The sequence below is a fragment of the Fusarium redolens genome (assembly GCF_020744475.1).
Source record: "Fusarium redolens strain MPI-CAGE-AT-0023 chromosome Unknown BKA55scaffold_44, whole genome shotgun sequence".
Taxonomy (NCBI): Eukaryota; Fungi; Ascomycota; class Sordariomycetes; order Hypocreales; family Nectriaceae; genus Fusarium; species Fusarium redolens.
In genome coordinates, this window is record NW_025763707.1 from 1 (window position 1) to 23700 (window position 23700).

The following is a 23700-nucleotide window of genomic DNA, read 5'->3' on the forward strand; positions in this document are numbered from 1 at the left end:
GGTAAACCCCGAAACAATATGAACTTTCGGGCTATTGTTACAATCCGTTCCGACGGTCAGAAAGCTCATCCGGCGCTAGAGGGCGCCATGTCATTAACGTTCGTGTCCAAGAGGCGTGAAAATCTACTACTATTCACGGCGCAATTGTGAACGGTCCACTTCCAATTGAGAGACCATAGAATGCTCTTATTGCTGAGAAGGCGACTGGGCCGCCGCCAATAGTAGCAATTTCGCGAGCCATAATGTATCGATATGGAAAACAGATAATTAATTTTAGCAGGGAATGAGCTGCAAGTCTGTTGGAATAGGTTTTTGCAAGCAAGAATCGAAACAATGGCAATCAGAGACTTTAATAGATAGACATTAGCGATTTAGCTATACATAATACGGCGATCAGGAACGTACGTGTACTCCCCCCGGCGCTCCTGGATTCAATGAGACAAGAACGCCCCAAGCAGCGCGGGCATAGAGCGGATGGGCGGGCAGTGTCGCATCGCAGTTGCGGATGTAAACGCGGGACTCAAGCAGCAGTGTGTTGCAAGGTGTAAAGGCGGGGTACCGAGACAGACGAGTATCGAACATTATCCTGTCAGGGTGCAGGCGGGGCCAGAAGTTACCATACTGCGCAGACAAGTTGAATGAAAGAAAGGTGGACTGTTCACGCTGCAGATACTAAGGTAGGCCTATACGTAGACAGAAAGACCGGCAGAAACAACTTCAAGATGTTCCTCTCGTCATTGAAGCTTCTGATGCAGACAATCACGTGGCGTCACGGAACAGCAATTATCACTACAAGCATTTATAGGACTCTTCGCGATTAATTATGCTATCTTAAAGGCAGATAACCAGTATGTATCCAGACCTCCCTGGTTTACGGCTTACAGCTGCATCTTAAAGCTAGACAGGACGGTGACTTGTCATCCTCTAGACCCAAGCGACTTGCTGTAACGACTATATTGCTAGGAACTATCCAGTTCTGTACCAACTCCGGAGCTTTGAAGTAGATCGAGTTCTCCCATCTGGATTGCCCTTGTCCAATAACTGGCCGCTTCTTGATGCTCGCCTCATCTTCTCCACTCTTTACCCTCCAAGTAAACTCTTCTATATGAATTTCCACACCAATTGGGTTCTGGGCGTATTCAGACGTTACCATGAACTGATGAGCTTCCTCGGCCGTGGCGAAGTTGTCAACCTGAAGTTTAATCTCGTTGCCATCAGGATCAAAATAGTACATGCTCGTGCTCATCCCATGATTGACTGGCCAATGCGGCTCAATGCCCTTGGCCGTTTTTTGCTCGTAGCTCTTCACTAAATCGGCCAGACTGTTGAGAGTGAAGGCAATGTGATAGATTTCAGACGCGGTGTGTTTGCTGCTGATCACTCCGTGGCCGGGGTCTTGCACGATGACCAGGTTTGCGTTTTCTCAAATGAGATCAACCACGTAATAGTCTCTGATGTCCGTAAAGAATGAATCTCTACAGTGTATTATAGACTCTCGTACACTTTTATACCTCGCCAGCCATGCAATAAGTGAACACGGGCCAATGGACAACTGTCACCAGAATGTACTTTTTGCGTGTGTTATGCCGGTTCTCACCACCGACCTGTTGCCGCCATTATCATAACAAGGTCCAATCATTAGACAATAATTGATTCTCTGTGAGAAGCAAAGGGGGCTTTGGCCGACGTTCTCCGGAATAGTGGGTATATCCCCGACTTCGACAGTGCTTTACGGGTTGGCACTGTTGGCCAGGCAGTCATCCATTTTTATGCCCATAAGCTACATAGCTACATATTGACCTGATAGCTCTTTTCCAAGGCGTCTCACAACAGTCTTCTGAAGGGAAATCCTTTACTAGAACTACAATGTCAGAAATCGACCAAGAACTCACGAGGCACCCGGTCGAGCATCCCTCTATCGGTTGTATTCAAGGTATCAGTAGGCTACCAGAAGTGACTCAATATTTGGGGATTCAATATGCAACCCTTGAACATAGGTTCTTACGAGGCGAACTGAAGCAGTATTCTTCAGTACCTGGTAGTAGACTAGATGCTACAACATATGGGTAGGTACAACTTCACACTATTTATACCCTGCGACTCAGTCCCTCATTCTAGACCGATACCTATGAGCCCCTCAAATGGGTGAGAATGGGAGCACACACTCATACAACATTCACTGCGTTTCCGTCTTCGGCCTCATTCCGACACAGAATGCCTGACGCTCAATATCTCAGTCCCGAAGTCCAGCGATAGGACCTGGTGGTCTCCGGCATAGCTTCCCATTGCGTGCTTTCTGCTTAAGGGTTGATCACATTTTTGAATTCGGACACTCAGTTCACAGGGTGCCCGGCGTGGTGGTACAACGTACGCTGTAAGTGGCTGTCTCACACTCATCGGTATATCTTCTCATCTCGGGCTATAGATGCTATAGATTTACACTGCTCGGCCAGCATTATACTTCCAGCCCAGCTGTGCAACTTTGGCGATGGCAGTTCATTTGAACAACTGCCTACAACATTCCTTGAACAATGTCTACAGTGCCTTTCAAACTATAAAGAACTGAGTAGTGTCGCTAGGAAATCTATAAAGCTTCTGAAGGATGCTGCTGGAAGTCTATCACGAAGTGGAAATCCTCCGGGTGACAACTGGGAGAAGGCCTCAATTACCCGCCACGCCGTCTCTCAGAGTCAACCAAATCTGTGCGACGTTTGTCTTAACCAGGCACTGAGCCCATACCACATGGAGGGTCATTCGGGCAGGGCTCCCTTATCGAAGCATCCAATAACCCCTGGAACAAGATATTGGGCTCACAGAGAGCGACGGAATTGTAGCAGTTCTAGAGGCCGACCATCTCCAGGGACTCAATGACTAATTCTGGTCTATAAATCCTGGCGATATGTTACAATGGCCTCTGATGCCATTTATTTGTCAGTTCGAAAACTTACCAGAAACCACCGAGCCGCAAAACTTTGAATGACATAAATTGTGGTCTTGAAAAAAAGCACCACGTATAAGATATTATAGTTGTGTCAGGGACGAGAAGACTTGAGTCTACGAACACGCAAGCGAACGCCACGTCCGCACCAGGTGATGTATTACTGTATATCTCCTTACTGCCGATCTGGCTTATGCCCTCGGACTAGGTAGAAGATTAGCAGTTATCTTGGTATTTTCCGCTTCCAGCCCCCACGGCAATAGCCCGTTTTGAGTCAGAAGAATTAAATAGCACAGCCCTATCTTCAAGATTGAAAGTGAGAAGATATATAGCAATTATCTATTAGAAATACCAATGCTGCTATAAGTTCTGGCTCATGTACATCTATTCATTTTCCAGTAGCCATTCTCGGAACCAGTAGACCGCTGCATTCTTGGCTCTTTCCATCCCCCTTCTCCTAGCTTATTGAGGTTTCCGCGAATAGCAAAGCCATGCTCAAGCCCAGGAAAGTACTAGGATGACCCGATTACTGTACTCTTTCAGCTCCTCTGTGAACATCGGGTCCATCTCAGGAGCGATGATTTGAACTGGAACGGCCAAACCGTCAATCTCGGTCTTCTCGACCATCGTTGGGTGTGCCACCGAGATGCAGTCGGCGAGTTGTTTATCTTTGGCTCCAATATGAAACGCTCCCCATCCTCCGATGCAGAAGCCGAAGACTCCGAACCGGCGATACGAAGCTTTGAGTACCTCTGCAGTTTTAATGATCTCAGGCCCTCTCACAGCCTTACTGTTTCGCGCCAAGAATGTTGGAAGATCGAGCTCAGCGCATCGCATGTCGTTCAGTATGATGTCAGCTGCAAGAATCTCACCACCAAAGCTAGAGTCGAGCCAGTTTGGTCAGAAAATTCTTTCATTTAGCTTCTGCAGTTCAGGTCACTTACAAGTCAGGTATCAGAACGGTAGCTCCCACCTCCTCAGCATAATAGTCCGCCAAGACGGAGCAATCGATTCCGGCAACTTTGTCATTTCTACACTTGGGCGTTGCGTCCCACCGAAAGCCTTTAACACAGCAGTCAGCCATAATGAACGACCTGGGATGATCTGATAAGCGCAGTTCTTAAGATATCATTCTGATTAGAGAAATATTGACATTAATAGTGAAGTTTAATTTATTATTTTCCATTTTACTTACCAGCCTGCAAATAAAACCCAAGTTACTACATGCACAAAGTTCTCCGCTTTAACGCCGCAACTCTCAACCTCAAGCCAATAATTAAAGCCGCTATTGCCAGGCAGTAAGCGGATCGCATTATTACCTGGCTATGTATACAATGCCAGAGGAAAATAATCAATCACACATCATGAGCCATCAGAGATTGTACCACCTAGGCATCTCCAGGACAGATATCTGCGCAGTGGTCTATCTAATGTCTTGTTAGGGTATCGACGCGGCTGATATGCGGATATGTAGCGTGCGGCTATAATAGTGATATCCGCCGAAAGTCCGCAATAAGACGTTAGGCAAAGTAGGTTTATAATATTACTCTAAACTCCTCTTAATGCCACCATGAGCGGCGCTCTTTAGACTTTGTCTTTATAGTTGACATGAATGCCCACTCCATTCAGCCAGCCACTGAACTATGTCTTCATCCCCTGTCCTTGACGCTTCTGAAATCAATTTCTCTAACGTCTCCTTGCTACAGTTGATGAGATCAACACCGGAATCTCGCATCAGCGGGATAATTATCTCATGCCCGTCCTCCAATGCTTTCAAAAAGGGCAGGCCATTGTGCCATCCTGGAGACTTTGATTGTCCTCTTTCCATCAGTAGTTGTAGGACTTCACTGCTACAACCTTCTTCAAATGCTTCAAATAGGGCGGCCCCATGGTCGCTTAGTTTCGGTGACTCGCCCTCAAATAGCTGTGAGACAACATCCATATGTCCACCGTGCTCGAGAAGGAGTTTAATGCTCAGTTCATCAAATCCTATAATTGCACACTCCAGTGCCGTGAGGCCAGAGTGGCTAACGACCTCTGGGTCTGCCCCATTCTGCAGCAGCAGCCTGACAATGCGGCCACTGCCCCTTTCGCAGGCATGCATTAGGGTAGTACTGCCATCATGATCCACTATGTGTTGATTTGCTCCTTTCTTAAGCAGTAGTGCAGTTATGCTTTCATCTCCTTGATGGCTCGCTTTCATCAGGGCAGTCGGGCCTTTACAATCTTGAATATCCGGCTTGGCGTCATGCTGTAGAAGGACCTCGACAATCTTTTGATTACCTGCTCGGCATGCCTCCATAAGGGCAGTTCGATTTTGATAATCTTGAGAGTTTAAATTGACTCCTTGTTTGAGAAGCTCTTTGACGAGATCCTCATTCTTGGCCATCGCTGCCTCCATCAGGATCGTTCGCCCGTCAACACCACAAGATCTGGGGTTGACACCCATCTTGAACAATCGATTGTAAACTGACCGACTGCCATTTCGCACTGCTATGTTGATAGGAACCTGTCCAAACATGTTCGATATGTCGAACTTTGCGCCTTTGTCTAGCAGTAGATGGGCGATTTTGCCTCGATTTGACTCCGCAGCATAGTGTAGAGCTGTATTTCCATTGAATGCCACCACATGTATATCAGCGCCTCTCTCAATGAGTAGATTTACGATTTCGAAATGATTGGACTCGGTAGCTTCAAACAGAGGTGTGCGTCCATAGAAATCCAGGGCGTCGACATCAGCATTCAATGATAACAGTAAGTGAACAGTAGTAATCCAGCCAGCCTTCGACGCCCAGCCCAGAGCAGTTCGTCGATTGCTATCTTGTGAATTAATCTTAACCCCAGTCAAGAGCGATGGAATTACTCGATCAAGTCCAAAAAACGCAGCCATGTGCAATGCGTTGGCCTTGAAGTCTTCTCCCACGAGAGTGCTGTCTTGAATGGTGTAAAGGTGTATACTCAGTGCCAGATTGATCTTATCTTTGCAGCTGAGGAAGTTCAGGACGGCTTGATCAACCTCTGAAAGTGTAATGGTGGCGCGGGAGACGTCTGTCTCTCCAATTGGGGCAATGGCCTTAGGGGTATCCTCGGCGTTACGTACATGATGTCCCCAATTCAGTGCAGCATACTGAAAGAGTGCAATCCGGTCAAGAGGGTCCTTAGTCCATATCTGGACAACATCATTTACTGGGTCGGGCAGGTCATCCTGGAATTTCTGTAATGAAAGGTAGTTTATACATTGCTTAGCAAGGTAAGATTGCCCATGTGGGAACCACTGTCCCTTTCTGTCGAGGAAGTAGTCCTGTGCTGTGTAATGAACCAGCTGAACGGTCTCGGATGCCTCGCTGATCACAACTATGCCGCAACATGCCGAAAGTAAAAGATTAATGGGGCATAAATCTAGCTCGTCAACTTCGACCTGGTTTTCCTTTACAGCTATGGCAGCTTGGAGCTCTTTCACATAGAGCTGCCTCTCTGCGTAACATACCCAAGACAAAACTTGGTGGGCTCTGCGTCTGAAGTTTGCGTTCCGCCGGTTGATTCGATCCATCACCTCATCGTATGCTTCTGCCAGCATGTCGAAGTTCTGATCATTCTCTTTACGATCAGCTCGATCTTGATACAGCTTCAAGGCATCCGTCAACTCCCTTGGTGTGGTTTTGTCTTCCAACGAACGAAGATAGAATTGAGCTAATAGGAACCTTACTCATAAGGTTAGTACGATTACAGTTATATGAGAATCTATACACTCACATCCCCTCTGATGCTTGAGAAATATAAGATTTGATTTGTTCTTGTAAACCTGGGTTCTCATAGACGAGGCTTGATGATGACCAATTGTAGTTGCTGATGTATTCGGAAATATCACTCTGCGACGCTAGGATAGGGAGAGACGGATAATTCTGAAACCTGTTCGAGATTGTCGGGACGAAACGAGAGGTCACAAAATGATTAATGCGACTCTCATTGTGCAGACTGAGCAACTCGTCCAATATGTTGAAAGCATCATCCGGAGGGCGCTGCCACTCGTCCAGCGCGTCTACCACGACCATGACACGCAAGTAAACTCCAAATTGTGACTTCAAGACTCTAACAATCTGTTTGTACTGTAGCCTAGTACCTTGCTTTCGATGCTCGATGTAAAGTTCTTTCAAATCATCGGGGATCGCATTTCGAAATTGACAAAGCTGTTTCAGGATACTTGCTAAAAGGCCAGTTGTATGCTGATTGTTCCTCTCTGTATAGCTGCAGTAAATGAATGCTATTCCAATGTCTGTGCCTCCTGGAAAACGTTGAGTAAGGTCCTGAATGACTGCTGATGTAGCGACAGTCTTTCCAGCCCCGGGGATACCAGGGCAAAATAGTATCTCTCCTTTCTCTCGGATCCACTTCTGATACTGATGAGACTCGAGAAGCCACTGAAGAGTGCCTTGTTGCCACTTTCGCAAATTTTCACTTTGTTGCTGTCCAAAATCTGCTTGCGAAAGCCAGGTCAAGATCTCAAATTGTTCTTCCTTCTCTTGCTGCGACCGTACGTCTTCTGCTGTTCTCGCAATTTCATTGATTTGAGTTTGAACTAGTTGATTATTGTTAGAGGTTATCTCACTACGAGCACCTGATTATCTGACTAACTTTCGCATAGTTTTGTTTCTTGTGCCAGTTCTTCATGACGGATGAGGCTGGTGATTTGTTTCGCATATGCCGCTGCTGCCATGGCCGCGGAACCTTGCCATAGTTTATTCTTATGACTATCGGAGTAGTCACAGATGCCGCGAATAACCAGACATGGGAACCCATTCATAAGTCCTGCCGCCTCCATTTCAAAGCACAAAACATCATTCTTGGAGGTTAGGTCGTCACGGGAACAACGCATCCTTTACCAAAGTGTTGGCCGATGCAATAGTGCCGAAGTGAATCAATGATTTCTCGTTCTTTCGTGGCTCACGTTCTATAACGTTGTCCGGGGTTGGTTTGCAAAGCCTGCATGAATCACCTTTGCTGTGTTTGAAGGTAGGTTGGAACAGGATATCTGTGCTATTCGGTGGCCGTCCAAATTGTTCCATGAGTCTTGGATTCTGGTCCAAGACTTCGGTGATCATACTTTCAAGACCATTGCCATCCATCATGTGATCGATTTCAAGTGATGCAACTGCTGTACGTAGCAACTAAGGAGGTTGATCAAGTATCCGGGTGAGGTTAAAATTCTCGTCTTGTATGGCCTTTCCATAGTCGTACTGAAATACACCGCTCTGTCCCCCTTTTGGGATACTGACTACAACATCCCCAAGCCGTATATCATGCTTGGGGCTTGGTGCACCACCGCCAACTCCCACCAGAAGGCCGATACGTATATTAGGAAAGCTGCGACTCAAGTCATTTGCCACTCTGGTTGCTGGGCTATTCCCGTATTCTCCTTTAGGAAGTACGGCAATAACAACATTGTGGTCTTTAACCTTCCCATATTTGTAGTTGTTAGCATCGTTCTTAGCCTGAGATGCCGGTGCCTCTAGCTTCTGATCAAGAAAAGCCGTAGCAGCAACGCCTTCAATCGTGAGAGCGCAGATCCAACCAACAGTATAATCGCTTGGAGATGACATTGCTGTGAGTCCAGGGTCAGGGTACTTGAGGACAGGAGTGGTAGTAAGAGGATGAGCCGATAGAAAGATACTGTAACCTAGATAGCTGGTTGTTACTTTAGAAGGTATGAGGTATTTATTACTTCCGCCCTTTATGTATATGCGGGGTTAATCATATTAGCTGTTGGTTGAGCTCGATAGGCTTACAAAGCCAGATTGCCAAGTCGGATTTAGGACATGTTATAATCACATGCAAAAAGTCTAACCACGCACGGCGAGCTCGTAGTTATTGTTATTACTAAGTGTTATACTACGAGGGACTGCGATGACTGTAATTTAACCAGGTTATACGCCGTTTAAGTCGCTTAATGGCAAACTTCCCACTAAAAGGTGAAAGTTAATATCTAATTTAGTACATAACTTAGTATTTTAGCCACGTTAGTCCCGCTTTAACTGGCTAATTAGAGGCTGTGCCCAATTAGTACTTTACCTAAAATTACTACTAGACTTATAATTATTAGGTAGATAGAAGCGGCAAGATTAACCATTCCCCGATAATAAAAATCCATCCATCTCCTCTTTTTCATATTTGCCACTTATTCTATTAATATCTTATATCTTTCTCAAGTTACCTCAATTAAATTTATATTTATTATTCTAGCCGGCTAGAAAATGTCATCATCCACCAGCCGCAGTAATAAACGACGATATCAATCCACTCCCTCTAACTTACCCCAGCAGAAATCCATCGCGTAAGATGCACATAGCCACAAAGATGTTATGCCCTTAGCTAATCTGTTTCTGTTATCCTCACATCTAGGTGTCGCCCTTGTCATAACCGAAAGATCAAATGCTCTGGAGGTAGACCGTGTAATAATTGTACTCGGGCATCTGAATGCGTCTATCCGACGCGAGATCGCCAGATCAAGGTACCCCAAAGGTAGTATTATCTCTGTCGCTGACTTGCTATATGCTTCTTCTTCTCAGTCAATGAAACTGACATTAAATAGTCTCCTTGACCGCCTCTTTCGAGAAAATGAGGAACTGCGGGCCCGGACCCAATCTGAGTCACCACAAACCCAAAATGCAGACAGTCTTACTCTGATATCTGACGACCATCCAGATACTTCTGGAGAGCAGATACTAGAAGAAATCGACTGGTTCGCCCACACTAGAACATCTGACACCCCCATCTGGATAGGTGAGATTTCCGATGCCGCGTTTGCGACTCGCTTCCGCCAATTTGCCTTTTCTTCCCAAACACCAAGTCATATTCCTCGCACTCAGTTCGCTTCCGACGATGCTCTACGCCTCCTGGCAACGATGAACCCAGCCTGGCCGACGCCGCCGCGTGCCAGGCTTTTGGTCCAGACAGCGCTACAGTTTCTCTGGCATAGCTATCACGTAGTCCGGCGCAGCGAGATGCTCTCGGCGCTGAACACCGTCTGTTCAGACCCAAGCAACGTCGGCGTTAGTCCAATTGCGAAAGCCAAGATGTGGGCCTTGTTTGCACTTGGCGAGCTACGTTCAAGTAAATGTCTGAGTTCTAGCAAAGGACTCCCAGGCTTGGCCTACTTTGCAGTCGCCAGCGATACTATTCGTATGATCAACGAAAGGCCACAGCTCGACGTGATCGAGACGATTTTGATTCTAGTAGGTTATCTCATGGTTCATGTTCCGTCGCGATGGCTGATAGGGCAGACTCTGTATTCGCTGGAAGCAAACCGCCGACATTCTGCGTGTACACTGGTGGGCTCAGCCTTGCGCCTTGCGACCGTGATGGGCCTCCATCTCAACATTGGCGACGCCTATGTTCCAGATCCTGAACTTCGGGAACATCGTATCCGGGTGTGGTGGTCAGTTTATATCCTCGATCGTCTGTTATCGTCAAAGATTGGTCTTCCGCCACTCATATCGGACGACGATATCTCGGTGGATCTACCCTCCAATAGCCCTGCTCTCACCTCAGAAGACTTTGGCGACCACTCCTACTTTTTGGCTGTGGTGCGCCTTGCCAAGATCGCAGGGAACATCTCGAGATCTCTCTATGTCCGGACGCCTCAGCGTGGTACATTTCTTCAAAGAGTTGCAAGGATTCAAGAGGAGCTCGATCACTGGAAGGAGGAATTACCTGAGCAGATGAAGCTTGACTTCAGTCGCACCGATGAGACTCAGAATCACTCCAAGTCTATTATTTCTAGATTGAAGGTATCGTTCAACCAGGTAAGCTCTTTGTGGATTCCCCTAGCTCAATTTAGCAACATATACTACACACCTGCGCATATATGTCTCATCTACACACACACGTTTACTAACACTTGTAGTTATTTATTTTAGCAACGAGGCCTGTCCTCCTCTTCTGCTTTCGTCGACACGTCGACGAGGTTACTACGGCGTCGAAAGATAACTCTCTTCCAGATGCAGCTCGCGATGTGGCAAATGCGTGCATCAGCACTGCTCGACAGTCCTGCCAGCTGTTGCTACGGTGCTGGGTCAATGGCGAATTCCACATCTTTGACTACTCTTACGTGCAACATCTTTTCTCGGCTACAGTGATCCTCGCAATAGCAAGCACACTTGGTCTGGATACCTCGACGAACGATAGAGACGAGTTCGATATTACAGCAGGCTTTCTACAGCAGCTAGAGCAGAATGGAAATCCTGCAGCTATGGAGTTCTATTCTCATATCAAGGAGATACAGATAACTCTAGAGACATGGCGTTCAACCTATTGTCAACCAAATGCTTTGCCCACGACCCAAGACCTTGGCTCAGCAGAAATCTTCCAATCCGCTATGGCCAACCAACCATTGGAAGCCCCTGTTTTACACAACACAGAGCTTGGCATTCATGCTGCGGATGGCTCACCTTTGAACCTTTCATTTCTCGACGACTGGATCTACGACAATGCGCTTCAACAGATATGCTGGCAGGAATAGTGCAGGACTGATGAGCTTATACATATAGAGTATTTTTTTATCCTAGACTGTTGAGTCGATAAATGACCGTGTTTAACGAGTCTTCATATCTATTCCTTACGCTGTAAAGTGTGATAGCCAAGCTTCTCTCTCGCCTCGGCGATAGTGGACCCCTTGCATATCAATTCCCTGATACCTTGCTCACTCTTCTCGATACGACTCGCAATTGCAGCCACCTCACGAGCTCTGTCTCGTGGCACAATTACAACGCCGTTTGCATCCGCTACAACAATGTCTCGCGGGCTGACACGTACTTTACCGACGCCAATCGACTCGTTGACACCTTCAACCTGGACTCGATCCTTGCCCGTCCGCATCCAGCGTCCGCAGGAGAAAATTGGGTAATTGTCACTGATAGCACGGTCAACATCACGGCACACACCATTGATGACGGTTCCTGCAACACCACGCAGGCCGGCATACTGCGTCATTATATCTCCCCAAACAGTGCAGTCTGTGCGGCCACCATTATCAATTACAACGACATCGCCGACGGCCACGTCGTCGATGAAATCACCCACACTGCCGGGAGGGTTACTGGCAGGTGCGTAACGAACTGTGAAAGCGGGTCCGACTGTGGTCTTGTTGTAGTTTGTTAGGGGCATGATGTTGAATGCCTGTCCTGGGATACCAAGCTTGTCGAGGGCGTCTGAAACTCCCGCGGTGTCGGAATCAGCGAATAGACCGACCAGTTCTTGGTCTTCTGGAGTAGTCTCCTTGGGATTTTGAGGCTTGTCAGGCCTTGCCGGCCTATAGGGAGTAGCCGAGGATCCAATGGCTTCAAATTGCTTGTCATGCATGACTTCTGCCACAGAGCGGCCGGTTTGCACTTCTTGAACCATTCCATTCTGGCGACGATCGATGCGCTCGCCCAGTTCCAGGACCTCTCCAATACGATCAGCTGGTATGAAAACCGTGCCGCAATTATCGGCAATCACATAGTCGTTCTCGTCCACCTTAACACCTCGTATCTCAACCTGCACGCCAGAACTGATCTGAACCAACCTATTGCGTGCACTGATCATGGTCACACCGCGACCAAAGACAGGATAGCGGATGTCCCGACTTCCATCAATGTCACGACTCATGCCATCGATGATAGATCCACGGATTTGCTTGACCTTGGCGGCGTTGGCGATGATGTCACCCCAGGAAGAGATCCCTTCTACACCGCCAGCGATAACAAGGATGCGGTCGCTTGTTGCTACAGCATCAATCACCGGTGTGATCAGATGTGTCGTAGCTGGAGCATCCTCTTTCTTGGGCCCCAGTTGGACGGTGCTGGCGCGGCCGACGATTTTGGGACAGTCCCAGAGAGGTCGAAGACCATTCGTGGCTCCTGGGAGACCAAGAAAGTCTAAGGCGTCGGATACCGTATTGGTATCTAGTGCTGAAAGCCGATCAAGGGTAGTGTCCGACATTTTAATGTACTAGAATAGTTGCCGTATAAAGATAATAAGGAAGTCTAGAACGATGGATTTAGAAGACAATGGTAAATCACTACGTGTTTGGCATGACCTTTTTAACATGGATACATGAAGACCTTCTACGCCAGTAAAGAAGATTGATGCCGATTCCGCCTTCACAAGCTTGATGTCCATAAGGGCGAAAATAGTAGACGCCGATTGGATCGGCGTTCAGTTCTTTCGCCAAGCTTGAGCTCCATAAGGGTCAAAATACAGGATGCCGATTGGGTCGGCGTTCAATTCTTTCGCCAAGCTCAGTCCCACCACGTGCCGGGCAACACTTGGTGACGAGATGCCCTGCGGCGTCAGCAATCTAGTCTTCAATTGAGGAGACCAAGACTTTTTCAATCCAAGCTGGAATGCTCGTTGTGACTAGTCTGCGATTCGTATAATATAGTATTGCTATAGGGTTTTTTCCCCTTGCTCTCAACCTCATAAGAGGACATCGAGCTTTTTAACTTAAATATTAGTATCTTAAACAATAAATCGCTATAAGTTCGTCCTAATTCAAGCTAGGTTCCTTAATATGTACCTTTTCAGTCTTCTAAGCCATATCTTAAGGAGCATTAAACTAATAGTTTTACTATTTTAGGCTTAATAAGTAATTTAATTTCTGTTATGCTATTATAACCTTATAGCTATTATACTCCATTACTAAAACCTATAGTAAGAGGAGTAATATATACTTAAATAATTTATTATATTAAGTAATCCTAAAATTCTATAAAGTAAATAAGATAATAGATATAGTTGTTAATGGCAATACGCGAGCTGGTATGAATACTATAGGTAAAGAGGCCTTTTAATAATCTTAGCTAAAATTCTAGTATTTCTATCTACTAGATTAATCAGGCAGTCCAAATATAGCTAAAGAAAGAATTTAACCATTCTAAAACCTTACACAAACCCAAGTTGCTTCCTAATCTAAACCTTACTATTATAAACTTTAAGGCTAATTTGTGCCTAGCACAGCAAGGAAACTCTCTGCAACAATATCTACATTATTGCTTGTTACTTTAAAAACTCATTAGCTGACGGATTTTATCAGAAAGACTTGAATGTATGGCTTACATCCGGTCACGGACAACCTGCCAGAGGGAAGGAGGTAGATATGATGGCTCGTTCTGAGCTCATTGACCTGATCACGGGTGAGTCCCATCATAGAAAACATGCCGATCTATAAAGTTTGTTAGTTAAATTACACAAGATAACTGAGGCAGGCATTCATACGTCTGTAAGCAAGTGCTCCCATGATCCCCTGACTGATCTACGTTGCAGTCCTTGATACAAAGCTTTGCGCATGCTTTTCATCCGTTCACTCATCGTCACCAGGTCCTGTAGCCATTGGTCGAAGAGAGTCGCGTTACTCAGAACTTTAGCTACAATTCTTGCGCCGTATGAAGGACAAGAAGTTATCTCAGCCCGCGACAGCTGGGTTAGTAAAGGGATGACCTTTGCCGCAGTCTCCGTCTTGAGTACGACCATGTGGAGAACCCCTACACGCTCTCCATATAAGCCGAAGTTCTTTGAGAAGGACTGCGCCACTGCGAACTCTAGGTCTGATCTATCATAGAAGTGAGTTATCGCGGAAGCGTCTTGATCCAGGTCTCCAGACGCAAAGCCCTGACTGCAAGGAGGTTAGATCCAGAACATTCTTTAATGGCAGTATAGAAGACTCACTAAGCCACATCAAAGACCGGGAATAAACCAGATTCCTTACAAATTTCTGCGATAGTCTCCCATTGCTGACTGGTGAGATCTGCTCCAGTGGGATTGTGAGCGCATGCGTGTAGTATAATGACGTCTCCATCACATGCCTCCTTGCGCAAGGTTCGTGTCATGGCCTCAAAATCCACTCTGTGATGTGCTGTATCATAATACGGGTAAAGTCGCTGTTCAATGTCTGGGCCAACAAGTTTCCATATTTCTGTGTGGTTGATCCAACTTGGGTTTGAGATCCACACCCTTTTAGGTTTGAGTTTGGTTGCGAGGAACAGAGCGGCGATATGGTTTGCTCCCGTGCCGGAGACTGTCTGTATTGAAGCCACACGCTTTAGGTCTCGGCTTTTGCCAAAAATCAGCTTCTGCGAGCCAAGAAGCAACCCTGTATGACCAGCAAGAGGCAGATGTTCATGGTTGAGACTTGGATCTGCATGTATCTGTTCTTTTGCCTGTAGGGCATTTTCAGTCAGTATTCGATACGTAGATTAATTTTATCTTGTCATGCTGTACCTGGGCGACAGATGGTAGAACCCATGGTTCTGCGTTATCATCGCGATAGAATCCTGGACACAAGTCAACCTTGTGCTCGGTCGTGTCCGCTTTGAAGTTGGCTATGAGCGAAAAGGCCGCGTCCGGCTGGGCGGGTGGAATATCGGCAAGGTACGACATGTCGTTCAAACTGTTTTCTTGATCTTGTTTCTCCAACGGTGATAATCGTCATCTGTCTAGGACAGAGGAGTTAGAGATAAAGTTGACAGGTACGATATTGACTTATAGAGCAAATGGGTGGATTTTGAATGGAGCCGACGTCGGCCTCGCCGGCAAGACTGAAGGATGCCGGTCAGAGACCCGGCGATAAGTAGGTCACCGAGTGAGAGGCAAGACTGGCCAGTCACTAGAAACTGCCGAATAAAAACATCAGACGCGATCCAAGTGGAAGTTGGCTTCTTGCCCGACTATAGGTCAAGTCATGAGTATGAAGTCGGTCATGAGGAGTTTTGCCGATTCGTTCTTTTCGGAATAGTATATCTCCTAGATTGGACCGTGATTTATTTACATATTTTACTTGTCAACTGTAGCTTTTTGCGTATTTCGTCACCATTAGCAGTCCATTATTATCTAATTATACTTCGCCGTCGTCAATCTCGTTCTGAAACATCTCTCATGATGTGGCATACCTCAGCTCTTACGACCACTATCCAAAACCCGCAGTTACGGCTCCTCAACGCTCTCCGCGCTAATTCTGGACCAATCATGACCTTTCTCGGTCTCCCGTCCGCTCGCACAGCTCAGCTGGTAGCTTCCACTGGCCTCGATGGTGTGATTATCGACTGTGAGCATGGGCATATCAGCGATGATTCTATGCATAATGCAGTTACCGCTATCTCTTCCCAAGGAGTCTCTCCACTTGTCCGTCTAAGAATGACCCACGCGGACTTGATCAAACGTGCTCTAGATGCTGGTGCTCATGGCATTGTTGTTCCTATGATCAATACGCCTGAAGATGCCAGGAACGTGGTCCAACACGCCAAGTTTCCTCCCCAAGGTCTGAGGGGACAAGGCTCAGCGTTTCCTGGGTTTGCGTTTGGGGTTGACATCCCAACCTACATAGCCACAGCCAACGAGACCCTTCTTACTTGTCTGCAAATTGAGTCTAAGTTGGGTGTTGAGAATGTTGATGCTATATGCGCCGTGCCCGGTGTTGGTAAGTAATTTCAGCCACCCTTGACTCATCCAAGCTCGTTTCTAAGTTTGAACAAGATATGCTTTTCATAGGTCCCAACGACCTTGCTCTTTCAATTCTAGGTTACGCCCCTGCAAAAGGCAATGAGCCTGAATTTGTCGACGCAATTGAGAAAATTATAGCAGTAGCTAGGAAGCATGGCAAATGGATTGGCCGCCTATCAAATGATGGGGCTTCAGCTAGGAAGCATCTAGAGATATTCGATACTGTGGCTCTAGGCTACGATGTGCGGGCCATCCAGAATTGGTATTTTGCTGAACTGAAGGCTGCACGCTCCCCGCAATAAAGTCAGGATTTATGTAAAACTCTTCTACCACTTGTAACTGCGTTCTTCGTTTTGCAGAACTGCCGAGATACGCTAGCCCTTCTAGCCGAGGAATTATTCAGCATGCACGTAGCAGCAAACGAAGACTCGTTACAAATCGAAAGTGACTTCAACGGGCCCTTCTTCATAACCAATAAAAGGAGCTAGATTTTGAGTTTGATCCGGGACTCCGGGACGGCGTGTTTGAGCCAACGCCGCATCACGGTAAGAAATTTTCTTGCCGAAGTGGGGATGGTGGATATACGTACTTTGGGGCTGTGTTAGTGTTCAGAATATAAGGGTTAGAACTTTGATCAACACTACGGCATCACGCAGTCTTCAGCGACTTATGAATTTGAGCTCACTACCAACTACTTCGAAAGCGTTTGAATCAACAATGACAAAAGCAACCGACCCCCAGCAATTGATTCGGCAAACATTAGAGCTTCGCATCAACCATCTCTCTTTCAACCTGTCTACCATTCGTCGAGACGGACCTTTGGTTCCAATTTTCTTCCTACATGGCTTCGGAGGTACGAAGGAAGACTATGTTGATATTGCACTCAATCCACTATTTGCTGGTCGGCCATTCTTGGCCTACGATTCGCCCGGTAGCGGAGAGTCAACAATGTCCGATCTATCTCAGCTATCAATGCCCCTGCTTGTCTCAATAGCAGAACAAGTGCTTGAGCAATTCAACATCACCCACTACCACCTTGTTGGACACTCGATGGGCGGCCTGGTGTCCAATCTACTGGCTCAACGTCAGGCATCATCGGTGTTGAGTTTTATCAATATCAAAGGAAACCTCGCCCCAGAAGACTGCTTTCTGAGTCGGCAGGTTCTCCACTACCCATCAGATGACCCGGAAGTATTTGTTGATGAGTTCATCAAGCGAACACGCCAATCACCGCTTTATAGCAATGGGCTGTATGCGGCTTGTTTTCGTTCCAAGGTGCAAGCTGCTGTAGTTCGGCCTACGTTTGAGTCTATGGTGGACTGCACGGATAACGGGAGACTCTTGGAGGCCTTTGAGAATTTCGACTTTCCAAGAATGTATATGTTTGGAGAGCAATATGCTTCCTTATCATACCTGCCGAGGTTGGTGAAGGCGGGGGTGGAGCTGGCTGAGATACCTCATAGTGGTCATTTTGTTATGTATTCGAACCCCGTGGCGATGTGGGAACGAATCGCCCAGCTTGTCAGCCGGGTAGAGTATTTCAATGGATACAGAACGCATATTATCTAAGCTTGAATTTATAGAAGTGTTGAAGTTGATATTCCTTTTAACTACCATGTATTACTTCTTCTGCTTCCTATATTTCCTCTCTCTCTAGGGTTAAAATAACTGTCACACATAGCCTAACCACTCAACTCTAAACCACGCGAGAAGCTCAGATCGAAGCCTCCAAGTAGTAAGATCAGATCCACTGCATGATGGGCTCCGCTTGACGGTTGCCAGGGATTAGCCTCGTGTACCAAATACCTAAAGATAGAAATTTGTGAATCCTTCTTTAAGAATCTCTCGAGACGCTGTATCGGCAGTAAGAATTTATAGTCATTGATAAAGTCAATTTCGCCATTGTAACAGGAAGACGGCCTATCCAGATAGATATGGTATGCCTTCTTAAGCTCATCGCTATGTTCTCCTGCAGCATCAAATGTTGCCAGGATCTCATTTGGGTTTAATATACGCACATCTGTTTGTCAGATAACTGCCTATATAGTTGTTATTATATACTCTCATACTTGTAGGGAGTACGTATTCACTTGCCTCTTTCTCCACGTTGCTCAGCATAATGCGCTTAGAATTGATGCTCTTGTTCTGCCAGTCCTCAAATTGGTCCTCCCACTCAAGGAAGAAAGGCTGTAGGCCGCTGAGCTTGACTACCTTAGTGATCTCACTTACTGACGCAGTGTCTAATTCAAGGAGCGGATTGGTGGCTTTGACTTGCTTCAGAACGGCGTCGCGTAGAGCCTGAACTGATTTAGGTGGCTGAGGCGGTGAGAGACTCGCAACACAAACGGCATCGTTTATATGAATTGGAACTGCTACGGCCTGGACGTTTATTATGCTGAGCGCCCGGCTTTCAGCCTCTAGTTGCTCCTATATCGTTGGAAAAGATAACGAATTCCCTTAGGGAACATCTGCTCTCCCTCTTTTGCCTGTTTCAGGTATGCTCTCTGGCGCAGCCGGTGTGATTGATATCATGTTGACACTCTGCGCACGTACGCTTGAAGTTGGCTCATACCACACCTGCGTTGGCCTGACCTTTCTTGACACCATTCAGCTCGATAGGGAAGTCGGATTGTATCCACCTGAAACGGTCAAAAAGAACCAGGACAAGCACGGGTCCACCAAGATGACACTAGATCTTCACGTGGAAAAGCTTTTATATGTCATGGGAGATACCTGGGTGAAGAACTCGGGTCTGCTGACTAGGAAAGGTTACATGGTTAACTTCCGTGAGATGGCTTGTGGGTCTTCAACGAGCACTTGAATATGTGGAAATTGACCATTTCCAGCCATGGCGTGATATGCATGTCCCCTGCTTGTCATGTCCTGAAACCAGCGGTCTTCAGGGTGGATAACCCAACTACAGGACATAAGAAGGCCAGCGAGACCTGATGCGACCGCCGTGGCGAAAGAGCTGTTAGTCTGGTTTGAGAAGTTCTGATCATTTCATGTTGTCCCATGGATCATCTTCTGTTGATGTCCTGTTACCTATTATTCGATCGGTGGCGCGACTCGTCAACCCGTCAGTGGCTCGGTCAAACGGCTCGACCTTCCAAGTTAAAGAAAGAAGCCAGTGCCCAACAGTAACAGGAAACCTTTCTAATGTAATATTGTCCACTAAAGTGAACTGCCAAATACTTTCTGACATCTTGTATGGGCCATCAATCACTCGAAAGTCGGTTTCTGTAGTTTTAATATGTGTAGTCCCCGATGAAACATTTCTCTCGTACTCCTTGATGCACCAGTACCAAGTAACTGCAACAGCTCTGTAGGGGCTCATAGCTCCCTTGTACGATCTCACCCTCTGCTTTGTTGGATATGGTAGTTTCTTGTAGATAAAAAGCTGCGTGGACAGGGAAGCAGTGGGATAATCCATGCCCTTGGCCCAATCGTCAAGTGTTGGAGAGCCCGTAGTGGCAACGACCCAGGTGTAGGAGCTGACGTCGTCAACCTTGAAATCTTCGAGTTTCATGGGTAACTTGACCCTCCAATACTCATTTTCTTCATCTGGGTCCACGAGCTGTGTTTGAACAAAGTCGCCTAGGTTATCTGGATCTTTAAGTTCGAGTTTAAGGCGATCTGTGATGTTTCGTTGCACATCACAAATATCAATGGATCTAAACTTGTTCCAATGGCAAGAGGATGGGCAGCTTGGATTCAGTTGGAGGTTTTCCTGTTGTCGTTCGCTGATGAAGAATGCTGAAATGCAATATTCATCAGGGACCCCTTCATCTTCTCTCAATCATCTGTACTGATGGGATTGGCTTTGTGCGCAATGGCGTTGTCTGTCATTCTGCGCAAAGGAGGGCCAAAAGCAATGGTTGCCTGCGTAAGAGAGGATGTTGCCAATCCGGAAATGAGTATCAGGGCTGCAACTGTGCTTATACCTAACAGTCTACCCGGAGACGTTAGATACGCTGTTAACGCTATACATCAGGAGAACACTTACCTTCCCCTTGCTTTGGACAGCAATACTAAAGAGCCAAAAGGTCTGCGACTTGCCTGGTCGAAAGTCTGCAGGTCATTGAGCGGGCGTTGGGATCGAGCAAAGGCATTCCATTTTAGTTGAGAAAATCCTTCTGAAACAGGAATTACTATCGAAGCGCGACAGGTGGTAGAAACAGCAGCGACAACCGTGTTCAGTGACATAACCCATTCAGGGGCCGGTTTCTGGTCATAAGCCTTGAGCAAAGCCGCAAGGGCAACTATGAGTGCAGTACTGAAAACATACCAGGCGGTCTCAGGCCACCAGTTAAGAAAGATGTTGTTTACCGGTGATGCAAACTTTGTCCTAGTCTCTTCTCGGGCACTGGTGTACGGTTCTCTATCATCCTGGCCTTCATGAGAGCTTTCGGTCAGCAGCTTGTTAGCTTCGTCCTTGCCGTCTATAATGGGTATATTAAGGGCGATCACCGCCTTGTTCGGCGACATGCTGGGTTTGGTTGTTGGAATCTCGTTCATCTGGTGTATGTCCTGGTGCTGACCAGAAGTGTCGTGATAAGGGCTGTTCGTGTCATCATGACTAGATAACATTGCATTGTCTACAGCTTGAGGTACTGGTATGCGAATATTGTGAGTATTGTAGCTGATGAAGGCAAAGGTGGAATGGGGAATAAATTGGATCTTCTCTAAGGGACAGAAACCCCAAAAGCCGACATATCAGAGTCATGAACTCACATATCAGGCCCTGGTAAAGGTGGAGCTTTCCATCGTTAGCGTCTTGCAAAGAGACAATTCAGGGGTGCGAAACTTGCTGGGCGGCCTGGTTAAGGATTCGGCCAACTCGCGGGTTCACATCCCATTGGGCTATTCAAAATGATCTCCACAGTAGTTGTGTTGTTGGTCAGCCTGAACTTCTCAACCAACAGGTACAAAAAAGAAAGTCTCAAGCATAACCCCTTTTGCTATTTATCGCCGCAGTGGCTGCAGGGGCTTGTTACAGAGTAGTACCAGTAAGAGCACTGAAATTTAAAAGTAATCCTATTTCCTGCTTAGATACTGTATAATTGTTCTGCTGCAAGTCAGACAGATTATGTACAATTCTAAGATCTGGAACTATTAAGGGTCGTGTTGTTTACTTCCTATTTAATGATGGATAACGAAGAAACTTCATCGGCGAAACAGATTAAACTTATAAGGCTTGCCGAGAAAAACCAATTTCCCATTTTACCATTTAAGCTTATTACCCATAGTACAATGACCGAAAATATACTCTAAATTAGTTATGAATTTAGAAGATGCCTCAGTCATGACAACTTAGAAGAGGAAATGTCCCTTTTGTTTCTTTGCAGGCGGAATATTCAGTTCTGTTGAATCAAAGCAAAATTTGCTTTTGCTTTTTCAGCTTCTATTTAACACCTCCTGAACCAGGTAACGTGCGTCTGCATCTATTTTCAGAATTCAACCTATCAATTGTGCTAATGCAACGCTCTGTTGGTTGTTGGTTGTTGTGCTGTTGGTTACTGTGTTTTGTCCCACTTCTATATGCAACTAGGCAAATCAGGGAGCGCTTTGACGCTTCACAAATCGGCAGCTGAAATGATATCGAATACTGTTATTGATGATTTAAATATGTTTATTGAACGTGATACGTTAATAATCTATTAGCCCCCGAGTTTGAATCCTATTCGTCCTTGTTCCCGCTGACGGGGGAAGTTTTGAAGATGTGTTGGTCGACCGTCATCGGGGGAAACAAAGTCAGATCATGAGCTCATATCCCCACCATATTCATTCGAAGCCCGTGCCTCAACTATACTTCTTATGGTTTGCCGATCGGATATGCAGTCCTTACCAATTTGGATACCCATGGCAGGCACGTTGGCTCGGACACTCGGGTCATTGAAGACATATACCGTTGCCACCCACTACCTAGTCAGAAGTCAAGTCCCCCTCCCACTTATGTCCATCTACGTGATTCTGAATCAACATCGATAGGCCCAGAAAGCCATCAAGTATGCAATAGTGAGGGGACCTCTCGTCAAATCAGGGAAATCTTGTCGCATCACGATGTCTTTTCTCGAGAAAGTCGGCCTTGTATTTTCTCTACTCGCCAGCCAAGCGTCATGCGACTCTAAATTCAACCGTCCCCCAGAGTGGGACCCAGAACAAGAAGCCGATCAAGATTCAACGAAAAACATTCGCTACGACGATGGAGAAACCATCCCGATCCTATTTGACACAGACCTCGCTGTTGTTGACCTCTATATTTCCCAAGTTGGCTTTTACGGAAAAGGCAGCAGGTATGGTCTACTTAGTAGTAAGAGACACCCAGTCTTTATTTTTGCAGCGGATTCGCTGACTTTGTCATCCAGAAAATGGCCCACCGTATCCAGATGGTTGGGTAGCTGAGTATGATGCTGGAAAAATGATGAAGAACAACGAAGACTGTGTGTACTGGTTCGGGTTATATGAGTCTGGTCATCGAGTAGCTGCATCTCAATACGTCAACGTTAGTGCACCAAAGCTTGACAAGACCAAAACTATCACTGCAACAAAGACTTTGAGCTTTCTATCAGAAACATTTACGACGCGAACATCGGCGGAGTCTACAACGAAACACACAGCCGATACGACCGGTGCATCCTTGAGCGACGAAACAAGTTCTGCTAGCTCAGATTCTCGATTGTCCAAGGGAGGAACCGCTGGCGTGGCGGTTGGTGCGACATTGGGTGGTCTCCTCATTCTGGGAGGTATTGGATGGATTGTTTGGAGAAGATTGGCGAAGAGAAAGAATAATACAGTCCCTCCCGCTGAGCTTCCTGACCATTCCCAACAACAGCCCTATGCCTCGGAACAGAAGATTGAGCTGCCTGGGCACCCCGAGGCTTATCCTCCACATCATGCGAGAAGTCCTTCCCAAATCTTCGAAGCACCATAACTGGATGGTTTAGAGAAAGTGCTAATAGCTAAATAAAGACTAGCTAGACTTAATGTTATATAATAGTTTTTAATATATATATATAATAGATACTAAAATTATAATATGTATTTATAAAAGTACTTTTTAAACTGTTAATATATTTTATTTTTAATTAGCTACAAATTATTAGTTTTATAAAATAATATATTAAATAAATTTAAATATAAAATTAATATAATTAAATAAGAGTTATATTATATTTATTAGTAAATCCTTTTTATTCTTACTATTAACAGAGAAGTATTATTAATTATTATAATAATTTATTAACTATAATTAAAAACCCTTAATGAAGTCTAATATCTCTTGCCTTACC

At 46.0% G+C, this 23700-nt stretch overlaps 11 protein-coding genes across 11 annotated transcripts; 5 read left to right on the forward strand and 6 right to left on the reverse strand.

Moving 5' to 3' along the window:
- Positions 1–871: 871 nt before the first annotated feature.
- BKA55DRAFT_531125 (uncharacterized protein) lies at positions 872–1423 on the reverse strand (the record flags this gene model as incomplete). Its single annotated transcript, XM_046189206.1, has 1 exon — positions 872–1423. A coding segment is annotated over one exon (552 nt), but the record flags the coding sequence as incomplete, so codon positions are not given.
- A 443-nt stretch (positions 1424–1866) lies between these two features.
- BKA55DRAFT_547366 (uncharacterized protein) lies at positions 1867–2871 on the forward strand (the record flags this gene model as incomplete). The annotated part of the gene is made up of 3 exons (XM_046191015.1): positions 1867–2066; positions 2338–2374; positions 2542–2871. The coding sequence occupies 3 exons, from the start codon at positions 1867–1869 to the stop codon at positions 2869–2871; spliced, it is 567 nt and encodes a 188-aa protein (XP_046040751.1).
- Positions 2872–3322: 451 nt separating this feature from the next.
- Positions 3323–4022, reverse strand: BKA55DRAFT_600448 (uncharacterized protein; the record flags this gene model as incomplete). The annotated part of the gene is made up of 3 exons (XM_046196532.1): positions 3323–3399; positions 3469–3818; positions 3883–4022. The coding sequence occupies 3 exons, from the start codon at positions 4020–4022 to the stop codon at positions 3323–3325; spliced, it is 567 nt and encodes a 188-aa protein (XP_046040752.1).
- A 107-nt stretch (positions 4023–4129) lies between these two features.
- Positions 4130–8801, reverse strand: BKA55DRAFT_668927 (uncharacterized protein; the record flags this gene model as incomplete). The annotated part of the gene is made up of 6 exons (XM_046197924.1): positions 8182–8801; positions 7819–8103; positions 7571–7778; positions 6692–7514; positions 4630–6639; positions 4130–4223 (listed from the first exon to the last, which is right to left on the reverse strand). The coding sequence occupies exons 1-6, from the start codon at positions 8533–8535 to the stop codon at positions 4130–4132; spliced, it is 3774 nt and encodes a 1257-aa protein (XP_046040753.1). The 5' UTR covers positions 8536–8801.
- Positions 8802–9087: 286 nt separating this feature from the next.
- On the forward strand, positions 9088–11499 carry BKA55DRAFT_587442 (fungal-specific transcription factor domain-containing protein). Its single transcript, XM_046194656.1, has 5 exons — positions 9088–9266; positions 9335–9454; positions 9525–10167; positions 10216–10737; positions 10839–11499. Exons 1-5 carry the CDS (start codon positions 9187–9189, stop codon positions 11451–11453), a joined length of 1980 nt encoding a protein of 659 aa, XP_046040754.1. The 5' UTR covers positions 9088–9186; the 3' UTR covers positions 11454–11499.
- Positions 11499–12990, reverse strand: BKA55DRAFT_658016 (ribonuclease E inhibitor RraA/Dimethylmenaquinone methyltransferase). The gene has a single exon (XM_046197505.1). It carries the CDS (start codon positions 12911–12913, stop codon positions 11543–11545), a length of 1371 nt encoding a protein of 456 aa, XP_046040755.1. The 5' UTR covers positions 12914–12990; the 3' UTR covers positions 11499–11542.
- Positions 12991–13910: 920 nt separating this feature from the next.
- Positions 13911–15349, reverse strand: BKA55DRAFT_531171 (pyridoxal phosphate-dependent transferase; the record flags this gene model as incomplete). Its single annotated transcript, XM_046189210.1, has 5 exons — positions 13911–13972; positions 14030–14135; positions 14189–14585; positions 14639–15129; positions 15191–15349. The coding sequence occupies 5 exons, from the start codon at positions 15347–15349 to the stop codon at positions 13911–13913; spliced, it is 1215 nt and encodes a 404-aa protein (XP_046040756.1).
- Positions 15350–15847: 498 nt separating this feature from the next.
- BKA55DRAFT_600453 (Pyruvate/Phosphoenolpyruvate kinase-like domain-containing protein) lies at positions 15848–16710 on the forward strand (the record flags this gene model as incomplete). Its single annotated transcript, XM_046196533.1, has 2 exons — positions 15848–16385; positions 16457–16710. The coding sequence occupies 2 exons, from the start codon at positions 15848–15850 to the stop codon at positions 16708–16710; spliced, it is 792 nt and encodes a 263-aa protein (XP_046040757.1).
- A 326-nt stretch (positions 16711–17036) lies between these two features.
- BKA55DRAFT_587446 (Alpha/Beta hydrolase protein) lies at positions 17037–18002 on the forward strand. The gene has a single exon (XM_046194657.1). The coding sequence runs from the start codon at positions 17078–17080 to the stop codon at positions 17975–17977; it is 900 nt and encodes a 299-aa protein (XP_046040758.1). The 5' UTR covers positions 17037–17077; the 3' UTR covers positions 17978–18002.
- A 433-nt stretch (positions 18003–18435) lies between these two features.
- On the reverse strand, positions 18436–21065 carry BKA55DRAFT_723127 (uncharacterized protein; the record flags this gene model as incomplete). The annotated part of the gene is made up of 7 exons (XM_046201042.1): positions 20415–21065; positions 20353–20360; positions 19454–20044; positions 19142–19167; positions 18981–19097; positions 18638–18835; positions 18436–18447 (listed from the first exon to the last, which is right to left on the reverse strand). Exons 1-7 carry the CDS (start codon positions 20996–20998, stop codon positions 18436–18438), a joined length of 1536 nt encoding a protein of 511 aa, XP_046040759.1. The 5' UTR covers positions 20999–21065.
- A 1294-nt stretch (positions 21066–22359) lies between these two features.
- On the forward strand, positions 22360–23342 carry BKA55DRAFT_668931 (uncharacterized protein; the record flags this gene model as incomplete). Its single annotated transcript, XM_046197925.1, has 2 exons — positions 22360–22721; positions 22777–23342. The coding sequence occupies exons 1-2, from the start codon at positions 22472–22474 to the stop codon at positions 23340–23342; spliced, it is 816 nt and encodes a 271-aa protein (XP_046040760.1). The 5' UTR covers positions 22360–22471.
- Positions 23343–23700: the final 358 nt, after the last annotated feature.